Source organism: Stegodyphus dumicola, chromosome 3, assembly GCF_044657685.1.
Source record: "Stegodyphus dumicola isolate Sdum_Otavi_A_Nest chromosome 3, ASM4465768v1".
NCBI lineage: Eukaryota > Metazoa > Arthropoda > Arachnida > Araneae > Eresidae > Stegodyphus > Stegodyphus dumicola.
In genome coordinates, this window is record NC_140770.1 from 90,945,358 (window position 1) to 90,958,527 (window position 13,170).

General features: G+C 30.0%; 1 protein-coding gene across 3 annotated transcripts in view; it reads right to left on the reverse strand.

Moving 5' to 3' along the window:
• Window positions 1-547: 547 nt before the first annotated feature.
• Window positions 548-13,170, reverse strand: part of LOC118204022 (major facilitator superfamily domain-containing protein 6-like) — a 76,790-nt gene continuing 64,167 nt past the window's right edge. For all 3 annotated transcript variants that reach the window (XM_085813061.1, XM_035376337.2, XM_035376338.2), the window contains exons 3-5: window positions 11,631-13,010; window positions 6,874-7,020; window positions 548-917 (exon numbers count right to left, since the gene is read on the reverse strand). In XM_085813061.1, the coding sequence (XP_085669187.1) occupies window positions 862-917; window positions 6,874-7,020; window positions 11,631-13,010 (1,583 nt within the window). In that variant the 3' untranslated portion in view covers window positions 548-861. The remainder of the gene's footprint in view (window positions 918-6,873; window positions 7,021-11,630; window positions 13,011-13,170) is intronic.

A 13,170-nucleotide genomic window follows, 5' to 3' on the forward strand; every position in this document is an offset into this window, starting at 1 on the left:
AATTTTTACTAAAAATGGAAATGTTCAAGGCTATACATACAAGACTTCTAAAAATTAACATGAGATTCAAATAAATATATACTTTATATAAAATATTTTGTAATGATTTGTGTGATTAGAATACAAATCAAATTAGATGAACTTGCATATTGCAAGAAAAGAGATATACCAGGAAACAAATATTAAAGCAATTGATATGCAGCCTATAAGTGAGGTATGTATAATTCAAAATAATTATAATCAAGTTCTAACAATGGTTTAACACAAAATGGTAAAAAATGAAAATACATGTGCATAAATACAGTGGTGATGAAAAATGATGTGATCAATATATAAAACAGAATACTCTGCAGGTACTGAACTGGAATTTAATGTATTAGTGCATTAAATCAGAACAGAAATCCAAGAACTCAATAAGTATGAAATGCACTTGCAGCGGATGACTTGAAAACAAATTTAATGCAATACAGAATATAAAATTATTTACATTAAAAACAAATAAAAGGTAGATTAAATCTTTAAATCAATGACAGCAGTTCAGTACTACTTTTATTTTGAAAAGTGTTTATTTTTTTATATAACATGCTTTATAAAAATAGCATAATTTACTTAACTGACAAATACATATAAATGCAAACCTGGCATAGTGTTACAGAACTCAAATTTTTAAGAATAAAAATTATGAGTATATAACCACTTACATATCTATTAAATTCACATGAATTATGAAAATACAAAGTACATATTTACCTAAAAGCTCACCATGCCAATTTAAGTAAATATATATAAATATTACAAATAAATGCTGAAAATTACTTTCAAATGAGATTCATTGATAAGTTATTTCTACAACACATATCATTACATAAATGATACACTTTCTTCTGCAGGTGGCACAACATCCACTTCTCTGGTTGCTAGAGATAAAATTAATTTTATTAATGGAAAATTATGCAAACTAAAATTTGATGGCAAGAAAATTATTAAAGTAATGAGATATACTGTACAGAATAATGAAAAAAATAAAAGTTGTACTAATAAAAATGTTTATTATTATAATTTTCATATTTTATCAATTTTCTCAGTTTTTTTAAATTGTATAATTAAATGAAAATTCTTCATATAAATAAATTACATAGTAGCTACAATACCAATTCTAATAACTACTTTATGTTCTACTCTTTATATTATTCATAAAGATAACTGCTTAGATGAAATTAGTACATCATAAAGAAATTACATATATTTGCTTTAAAATATTCACATATAATGTACAGCCTTTAAGTGATAATTTTTTCTGGTCTAACTTGCATTTAAGTGAAAAAAATCGGGTCATTTTAGTACATATCATGTATATAAGACTTTTTTTTTTTTTTTAAGCATAGCAGTTATTTTTCTTTAATATAATAGCGATTTTGATAGTTTTATTTAGCACTACTTTGTTTTCAGAGGCCCACTGGCGATGGTTAATTTGTATTTAAAAACATTTTTCTTTATTTATTTTGGCCAAATCAAACACCACACACAAAATAAGGCAAAAATCTGAAATCTAAATTATTCAATTAATAAGCAAGCATAAATTTTTTTATTAGATTCCAACATCGAAGAAAATAATGTTAGATTCTTTTTATGCATTCGTTGGCACTTAAACTCAAACAAGTATTATTTGAGATGCTGTCGAGCCGTGCCCCAATGCTGTTTATTGCGCTATTTTGGTGTGTCCCCACAGATGCTCTACCATCTGGGTGTTAGGTCCATTTTCTGAATCAACAAAGTGTAATTTATGGTTCACAGTATTACATTTGAAGCTGGAATCTTGCAGTTCATCCAATCCGTGTAAATAGTTGTTCCTTCCAAAACACTTTCCTTAATGACAGCCAATTAAGTTTCCGCCGACTGATTCGGAACTGCAACTAGAAAGCATTCATTGGATCTCTGCACAATCTACTGAAAACCCGATGTCGTGGAAGAAATCACCCTTTTTTGCCTAGCGAAAATAATTTTGTCTATTACTACAGCCTTGTCGCTTCTACTGATTTTCACTGTAGGCGGGACCATTCAAGCTACTGTGCAAACCTCCTACGTGTAACTGTTCCAATCAACAGTCATATTATTGGTTCAAGAAATATACGAACCTCATGATTGTGAGAAAAAGGATTTTGAAACCTTAAAATCAAATTTGCTCTTTCAAAATCTCGTATTGGAAGATCCTTTCCTGCAATGCCATTTCATGGCATTTTGTTCAAAAATGAATATCATTCTATGATCTATAAAGCAGAACTGTTTATTTTTGATGATGCCTCTTGTTTGAAATAAATCAATCACAGACTTTTTATCCATGGGCCATTCCCAAATTGCGAAACCCATGGCAAGCAAGGGGGGGATTAAAAACATCTGAAAGCTTACAGATTTTATATCACCGTGAGCCCAAAGAGGCGCTTTTTTTAACGTCTTGTTTGTTACCTTTATTTATTAAATATCATGTTCTTCCCATCTAAAACATAAAATTCAATTCAACAGCAATATCACAAAACATTTAAAAGAGCATATCATTAGAATTTCTGATACACAGTCTCAAGAGCCGGAGATAAAAATGTTTCCTTCCCCCCAGTATAGTGTTGCCATTGCTTGCTTTCAAATCGTCGAATTTCTTAATCAAAAACTCAGAAATGCTTTACAAAATATGAAATAGATAATAAAACAAATTCTAAATTGACTTCCAGATGCCCATATTCAGGTAGAGATGTATATTATTAAAAATTTGATGGCTCTAGGTACTGTTGTTTTATCAAAATGTGAGAAGCATGCCTACATTTATGCATGTGCCTCATTATTTAATTTCTTTAAATAAATATAGGGCTCTAATATTTATTTGGTAAAAACAATTTAGAAGGTAATTTGCCGTTTATAGTGATTTAACGCAAAATGACAAAATGAAATTAACAGCCCTTCTGGGCAAATTGCCCCTTTGGGCTAAAAATATTTGAAAGCTTTCAGATTTTATATTATGCTCAAAGGAGTCTTTTAAATGTCTTGTGTGTTTCCTTTATTTATTAAATATCATGGCACTTAAACCACATGAAATTCAATTCAACAGCAATTATGTCTTTTTATAGAATTAAAGAGAAAGTATTAGCACATAAAATGAAGCCACAAAATATTTAAAAACAGCATATTTTTAGAATCTTCGATAGACAGTATTGCATGCGGGAGATAATTTTTTTAATTTTTCTATACAGCGTTGCCATTGCTCGCTTTGAAATCGTTGAGTTTGAAAGTAAAATATTCATTAAACTTCTAAAAAATGTGACATTCATAATAAAACAAATCCCAAATTACGGCTTCCAGATGCCTATGTTCAGGTGGAAGATTACATTATTCAAAATTTGATGGCTCTACGTACTGCCATTTTTTTACAATGCGAGAAACATAGCTACGTTCATGCACATTCTCCTTTTATTTAATTTCTTTTAAAATAATACAGGTCAAAAATATTTGGTGGCAACTATTTAAAAAGTGATTCAGTCTTTAACAATGATTCAACGCAAAATCCCATTTTGGGACTAATAGCACTTCTGACCTAATGCTCCCTTGGAAAAAAAAAAAAAAAGCTTTAAATAAATATTCATTATTTTGAAAAATTCACAGGCCCCCCCCAAAAAAAAAGCTGAATTTGAAAATTGTGTTAAATGAACTCATGAGTTACGTAAAATCGAACTTGAGAATTGTTAGGTTTACCATTATTAATTCAGCATCAAAAATAGTTTGGTGACTTTTTTAAGGTCTCCAGAAACAGAGTAGTACCTTTTATACTTTTAATAAATTAAAGTTTTAATGTAGCAATAGAAATGATATGAAAAGGGTACCAAAAGATAACTTTACCGACATAAAACTTTTAACTTTCACATCTTTAAGAAACTAGTTTACTATTGTGGTACAGAACAAAGTCTTTAATCCGGACTCGTCGGGACTTCATCGATTCCGGATTAGGGGTTTTTCCAGATTATAGATCATCAATTTAAATCTGGTAAGATGGCATGCCGAAATTATAAAATTAAAAATAGGAAACCGTAATTTATGAAATAAAGAGCAATTATAATCTAAAGGGTATCAAAATTTACAAAAAAAGCTTAATATTTATTTGTTTACTTTATTAAACATTTCATTCAATGTAAGTTGTCTAAGTTGCTTCATTTTATGTGCTAATACTTTCTCTTTAATTCTATAAAAAGACATAATTTCTTGTTCAGTTAGAAAGTTCCGCTGTTCAAGTCCTGTAATTGCTGTGTCGAGAATACCGACTAACTTGTCAATCGAAATTTTTTCGTTTTCATTAACTTCTCTGTCACTTTCTTCATGCCTTTATCCATTTCTTGCAGCAATTCCACCTTTTGTTTGAAGGACATCGAAACATGCTTTCGCTTTGTAGATCCATTGGCAGCTCCAGAAGCAGAAACTCTTTTTGACATAATCGAAAGTTCAAGCTTACTTTTTATAAAATTGCTCTAATAGTCTGCAAAAAATAATAAGTCGGATCCAATAAGAAGATTTAGGAACAACGCAATCTGCAAAATTAACTGAAATAGATAATTAGATAATTTTAGCCTAGCTTATACCGTCTGTTATACATTAAACGTGCATGTGTAAATGCATATGCGCATGCGTAAACGCTATGCACACGCAGAAAGTTTGTAGCTTTGAGGTCCGGATTATGGACGTCTGGATTAAAGGCTTTGTACTGTATTATATTATTTTTATTATATTTGGAAACATGTTGCCTGTGTTCATTAGTTGGCTGCAGAACAGTTCAATACTCTGTCCCGTAAATGGGGCTGACATAAACATTACACATTACTTTTAAGTGATAAACAAGACAGAAAGAGGCGACTGAAGGTTCAAAAGGAATATATCAGATACTGTCTTTTGCTCTTTTGCATGACTATGATTTAGGGCACATTGTAATATAAATTTATCAATTAATATGTGACATAAATAGCAATAGCAAAATGTACTAGCCAATATTAGTTTTGATACTGAGAAGCTGTTTAAAGACTAAAAAAGCTATGAAGACCTCAGAAGTTGAAAGACAGAAACTTGTTTGAAGCTAATGTGTATACGGAATAATTATTGCAAGAAAACAGACAGAAATGTTTGGGGTTATAAGACAACTCTGTCTTGGGATTTATAATAAATTTTGATAATACATTCCACAAGATTTATTTGAAAAAGTTAGGAAGAGACAGAATTAATGTGTCACAAACTTTACCAGTATAATGCATCTAGATTTTTTGCATCATATCTCTGCAAGAATCTGATATTAATCATAGCATTTGTAGGGCAGGCTAATCGCTGGGATTTACCATAAAACAAAGATTATATCCCTTAAAGATTAAAGTATCAGGTGGAATTTTAGAGAAGTGATCTATTGGAAGCTTCTAGCCCTTAATATTAAATGAGGAAGTATACTGTTGAAGCTGGATGTTTTTTAAAATGCTCTCAGAGAAAATTATGCAGGCAAATCATTAGGAAATGGTATTCCAATCACAACAATGCAAAGCACTACATACTTGTTTGAATTTACAGGAAGTAAGAGAAGTTTGGATGGAAGCTCATATTTTAACACCCACACTTACTGGATAAATGCACAAACAGAATATCACTTCTTTTGGGCATTACACAAGTTTCTTCAGAGATACGAATGCAATAATTTAGGGGATCTTCACAGTGGACAACAAAGCTTGCTCTCCAACAGAGAAAAATTTCAAAATGTTTGCAACTGTACATAATTAAAAATAAAAAATCATATAGAAAAAAGTTTCTGATATTAAGAAATTACATGAGAAGCATTTCTGTGCAGATTATTATGAAAAATATCGATCTCATTTTTTGGGGGGGGGGAGAAAATCTTATTGACAGAATCATATAGCATTTGTATTTCATTTCTGTGATACAAACCTCCATTAAAAAAAAAACCTAACATATAATATTTGGATTTAAATTATTTGCTTTAAAGTTAAAAGAATTCATTCAGAAAAATGAAGGGAAAGAAACACGATCATTCCCAGTTATTGGGGATTTTATGAAACAAGACTAATTCCCATTGATAAGTTAGCCTTCTTCCACGAGATCAACAATAAATATTTCTCTTTCAATTTTGTCATTTATAATATTTAATATTTTTTGGGTACTTTGATTATTTACATTACAATTTTAAACTTCTTCTGAGTCCATTAAATGTGTTTAATAGTTTTAATCATATCTTAAGAGTTAACTTTAATTTCAATAGATTGAATATACGATAATTTTTACTCTTCATTTCCTAGGAGATAATCATAAATAAAACAAAATATTAATTGAATTTAAATTCATAATCTTAGCAGTGATAGCACTAGATTGTTAGTTTTAAAGTTAATTTATACTTTTAAGTTTTTTGCTTATTTTATGCTTTTAAAATTGTTCGCTTTAAGGTTAAAAGAATTCATTCAGAAAAATGAAGGGAAAGAAACATGATCCTCGCTGAGACATCTTTATACTGCTACTTCTTAAATATTAAAAAAAATAAATAAAAATAAAAATAAAAATAAAATAAAAAAAAAACCCATTAAATTTGTACTACATAAAACTGGAACACATTATACATCAAGAAATTACACACATAGATAAAATATAAACTGGTAGTGAAAGAATTAAAATAAAGTAAATATTAATTATTTAATTTTACATCTCTTTTAACTAAATTAAAAAAAAAAGGGCTCATACATTAAATGTTTAGTTAAATGTAGACTCAAGGAAGAACCAATACAAGCAAATATTACATAGATTTGTTGCATTTAAAAATATACATATTGTTAGTGTTTAATAACAGAAGCATACTTCTTTTGTCAAGTTGTTTCACAATAATGCTGAATACTATGTGTACACCACAATAAATCAGAGAAGTAAATCCAGCCCATTTAAAAGTGAATGCTCCACTCATAGTCTGAAAGCCAACGCCACCTAAAAAGTTACCAAAAACCATACCTGAAAATAAAAATAATCATTAGATATTTAGAAATAAAAGCATAAGATTAAATTTTGATTTTATACTTTACAGTTTGCAGTATGAATGTCAAATAGCATTATTCATTGAAAATTCCAAAAAAATCACACACACAAAAGATTAATGAAAATAAAAACATCCCAGAGAGACCACTATATATTTTTACTACCTAAACAAGTCTCATTCATAATTCTTTATGCAAATATTTATTACCTAAAAATTTCAACAATGCAATATATTAACATGTTTGAATACTCATAAGAACAATATGTGTTTCAGATATTTATCAGTATTTTTTATTGTATTAAGGATGTTCAATAGTACTAAATATTTGAAAAAATGCATTAGTGCATTTGTGAGATTATGAAAAAATTATGGTAGTGTTCTGTTATCAGTATCAGATTCAGAAATGTATATATGTATGTATGCAAGTGTGTATGACCGTATATGTATACACACACATACATTCGCATGTAGCTAAATATCCATGCGTACATACATCCATACATACATTTCTGAAACCAGTCCTGGTAACAGAACAGTACCAAAATTATTTCAAGATTTAGTTATATTAATAGTGAATTATTAATACTGCTCATAAAAACACCTGTCTGTATTTACTGTTCAGCATCTGGAAGACAGTTTAAAAAGTATATATAAGGTGGCAATAAAGGATCAACAAGACCGTTTACACTATATACCACATTAGGACATGAATATAACCACATTAGGACATGATATTCTGCAATTCTAATTAAAAAAAAAAAAAAAAAAAAAAAAAAAAACAATTAAAATTTAATCAGATGGTCAATGTAATAACATAGATGCAAGTTTTATTCAAAATAATTAAAATAATCAAATTTTACTGCAATTTCTTTCTTCATATTTCAAACTGAGTTCAAGACAAAAAATATCTCCATTTGTCTATAAAAATTGTTGGAACTTTAAATGTGATAAAATGAAAACATACAAAAATGGCGACATGCAATCTTATTTAAAAATCCCAGACATAATCATTCATTCCAGATTGTCCAGGCTAATTCTGGACATCTGGTAATTCTAGTAAAACTTCATATAATCTTCTTATTTTACACAGACATAATAAAAAAGAAGGGATGACAAAGTATTTTTAAGAATGGCTTACACAGTCTGACTGTAAAATAGCACCAGAGAAATGGCTTTTCTCCCCTCCTGAACATTATGTAAAGTCATTATGAATTTTGAAGCATAAAACATGAAAATGAGTGATATCCTCACCAAGAATCGAACCTGGGGACCTCTCAAATACACGTCGACTGTGCTACCCTTATACCACACAGGCATGCTCGAAGGAGGGAGAAAATACCATATATACTTCCCCTTTTAAAGGGCGAATGGGGATTAGGAGACCCAATTGCAAAATTCTGGTGGTGAAAAATTATTGTCCATCACATTTTAGCCAGGGTGCAACTGTAGAGTCATTGGATTTTTTTGAAGCAGGCTGACATGAAAAATGAGCAATACCCTCACTGGGACTCACACCTGGACCTCTCGAATACACGTCGAGTGTGCTACTGTTACCCCCCGAAGGCATGCAGAAAGAAGGGATAAAATACCTTATAATTTAACCATCATTACCAGCAGATGAACTTCATTTCTTTTTCCCCTTCAAACTCTGCCACTTATATAATGGCATTGCTGCCAGATTTTAATATATCAGTGACATGTTTCAATGGACAAGGGAAACTTAGTCCCCTAATATTTCAGAAATTAATGGTTTTAAGTTTTACTTAATATTCAAAAGCATTAAAATGAGCACCAATTGCCTCGCTTATCTGTGCCATTTCAGTGCGGTCAAGCTTTCAAAATTCCCATAGATGTTTCAGCCATGCTATAAATTACCAGCTGTAAGTCATTACAAAATTTAATGTTTTCAGACTTCTTATTAGCTAATTTAACCTTTAGTGCTATATTTTAATTTGTCTTCTTGAACATATTTTGTTGTATGTGAAAGAATTTAAAGCAAAATATACTGTGCAATAATTCAAAGTTTGAACTGCGGAAAAAAGGGTATAGAAAGCTACTCCTCCCAGAGATCACTACAAAATATGCACAAACAACCTCTGGAGTCATTATATGACAATGTGATAACCAGCTGTCAATATCATAATCCTACGATCTCAATCGCCTATCACACTTTTTATGATAATTCATTTCCAAAAGAAATAAAAAAGAGAAAAATAATTATAAAAAGTATATTTATTGAATATATATTCGTTTGTGCAAACATGAAATTTTATACCTATCATTCCAAAGTGGAGTGTTACCAGCAGAACTTCATTTCTTTTCCTTCCCTTTAAACTTTACCACTTATATAAAAGGACAATTTAAAAATGATTAACAATTAGCAAACTAAAAAGTAATCTTTTTTTGCTGGTTACGAATTCTTTTATAGATAAAAATGGTCTTTATTAATAGTTAATTGTTTTGTCAATTATCAGTTTAAAAAATTTGTTTATTTATTATTGCATAATCACTTTGATCTTCCCTCTTCCCCCTTGTGAATTTATTAGAGCATACAACACATTAATAAACCCATTAGCTTTCATATTCAAAATACAATAAACCCTACCATAATGACCACTTCTGAAAGTGAGCAGTATTTCTGAAAACATAAATAAATACAAGTACTGAACTTTACTAAGACAATCATCCCCACATTCTCAATGCCCATAAGTAGCATCTTAAAAGAGGATGCTAATTTTTTTTTAAATTTTTAGTGTTCTTTGGTGAAAATCACAGTACACCATTGGCTATCATGTGCATATAATTTAACATTTATACATACATATAGAACAAAAATAACAGCTCAAAATATAACAAGCTTTGGATATAGTTTTCATTATATACAGTGATTTAAGTTTATCGCTTATCATTTAGTTTGCAGAAGCTTTGGTAATCATTTGGCTCAAATCATGGCATTTTCGCACGCAAATAGATATACAGTCAAAAGTCGTTTAATTCGGACACTCATAATCCGGACCTCAAAGCTACAAACTTTCTGCGCATGCGTCGCACTGACGCACGGTGCGAATATGCGTGTGAGTGTGCGCAGAATACATTTACGAATGCGCGTTTAATGTATAACAGACGGTATAAGCTAAGCTAAAATTATCTAATTATCTATTTCAGTTAATGTTGCAGATTGCGTTGTTCCTTAATCTTCGAATTGGATCCGGCTTATTATTTTTTGCAGTCTGTTAGAGCAATTTTATAGAAGTAAGCTTGAACTTTCAATTATGTCAAATAGAATTTCTGATACATATTTACTAGTATGTAAAGGACCTACAAAGCGAAAGTCCATTAAACAAAAAGTGGAATTGCTTCAAAAAATGGATTAAGGTATATCTTTTGTTTATCTAAACTTTAACGTTTGTTTATCTAAACTTTGTTTATCTTTAACGCCGCGGCACGCAATGAATTGGAAGTTGATCTGTGAGCACTATCCTTATCTTCAGAGCAGATGTTTTTATTTTATTTGGCTTATAATTCCTTACTAAATGTAGTATTTGATCTCGATGTACTCCGTCTTTGATATGATTTAAATCAAATTCCTCCTCATTATAATTCGCTTCCGATAGCGAAGAAGGTGACAGAGGTTATTGAAAACGACAAAATTTCGATTGACAAATTAGTCGGTAGACACAGCAATTATAGGACTTGAACAGCGGAACTTTGTAACTGAACAAGAAATTATGCCTGTTTATAGAATTAAAGAGAATGTATTATCACATAAAAAACGAAGCAACTTAAACAACTTACATTGAAAGAAATGTTTAATAAAGTAAACAAATAAATATTAAGCTTTTTTTTTTTTTTTTTTTTTTTTTTGTAAATTTTGATACCCTTTAGATCATAATTGTTCTTTATTTCATAAATTACGGTTTCATATTTTTAATTTTATAATTTCTGCATGCCATCTTACCAGATTTAAACTGATGATCTATAATCCGGAATCGCCGAAGTCCCGACGAGTCCAGATTAACGACTTTTGACTGTATATGATGCAGATCTAAAAGCGCTAATATTTCAAGGTTATGTTGTTAGCAGAGGATATGATATGATGTTTTACATCACACAATTTTAAAACTTACTGCTGGTGTCTTTTTTTTTGTCAAACGGTGGAGATTTATTTGCACTCCCAATATAAAAATTGAAGTTACAAAAAAGTAATGAGATATTAACACAGTTTCAGCTAATGAATTTGTATTTGTTAATGATTTAAATACCACACTTTTCAAAAGACTTATAATTTTTGTAATGAAAAATATTTGAATAAAACTCATTTATATATATTTTATAATTAAATATTGATTTTCATCCAAGACTTCAAATCACAGGATTTAAGTTAAATAGCTGACATTCTTGTGAAACGTATAATATTGCTCATAAAGATATAAATGTATGATAAATTATCAGTTTCTAATTTCAATTGCATTTCTTACAATATCTGATTTTGAAGGAAGTTGATTTCATATGTAAGAACAATATAAACACTAGTCTACTTTACGTTAAATGTTTAATAAAGTACAAAATATAAATGTATACTTACCAAGCTCAAAAGCTCCTCCAACAAGACCTTGAACAGTGGCTTCAGTGCCTGGCAAAGCAGCCATATGTGCAAATGATGCCATATTAGCATAAAACAAACCATAAGTAGATCCTTGTAATAGCTCAATGGGAAGCACTAGCCATGGATTCTTGATGAAAGAATAAGCAATGAATCGTACACCAAATGATATAAAATTTACAGTTAATATATTAAAGTGACCTAATTTTGAAATAATTTTTCCTGAGAAAAAGAAAAATGGTAGTTCTCCAATAAAGCATTGAACTGCAGGAACTACACCCAAAATTATTTTATTTGCACCTAAAGTGACCAAATGCCAAAATAAGAATGACCAAAGAAGAGCAGTAAATGAGCCAATCACAAGCACAGATAGCAAAAATGCTACTACTTTGAATTTGCAAAGCAAAGAACCTACATCTTTACATACATTCCGTGAAAATTTCAAATTTTTTGTCTTTAATTTATTGGCAATACAGAGATCATAAATTAATATTAATACAAGAAGGATTGCTCCTGGCTGATAAGCTTTAAGAAAAGAATCACCAGTAACTAAATCATTTAGATATCCAGCAACAGGAGATAATAAACCCCAACCTATTGTGCCCCATAATCTCTGTTTACCATAAAGATGTGCATTTTCACCCAATTCATTAAAGCATATCGCATCAGAAAATGAAACAATGACACCACTTATACTAACACATAAAGTAGCAAAAATTAAAAACAACCAAAACTGATCACTGCTATATTCAGGCTCCTGTTTACCTGTGAAACATTCTTGTAGAACTGGTTCACAAAATGAGCTACAACTGAATGTCAAATTCACGAAACAAAGAGTATTCATAACTCTTTCTGAAAGAGTCAAATCTCGGACACTAAATAGGTGGGTTGAATCATTTCGCTTTTCCAAGTGTACTGTAACTTCTGTAGGATGTACTACCTTTTTTGCACATGCAGTATCCACTGAAGAATTTTTATGTGTTCCATTTTTAACTAATAAACATTCTGAACAATACATATAGCATTTCAATGGTTTTGTACTCAAAACATCAATCATGCAATCTTGGCTTGGTTTAGCTTTGAAGTACAGAGTTGTTCCCGATGCAGTGCAACGTACTTCACTAGTAATCATATTTTGTTTTCTCGGTATAGATACTGTTAATGATGAAGACAACATTACAACACCTAAAAATATGAGTAACAATGATTTTAGATTATTAAAATGGTCTGCAACTCCCCCAAAAAATGGTTTAGCTACCATTGTAACAAGAGGAAGAAATGAATATATGACACCAACAGATACAGCTGATATTCCAATTTCTTTTGCATGAACAGGGAGATATGGTATGACACAGGCCAATGCTAAGGGGGAAAAATATTCAGAATTAAATAACAACTAATAAATTAAATTCTTTTAAACAATTATATTTTCAGATACATTTTATTCTATGCATCATTTGTTAGACAGATTTGTTTTACCAATATTCACAATTTAAATGTAAAACTGATATGCTAAAAATAA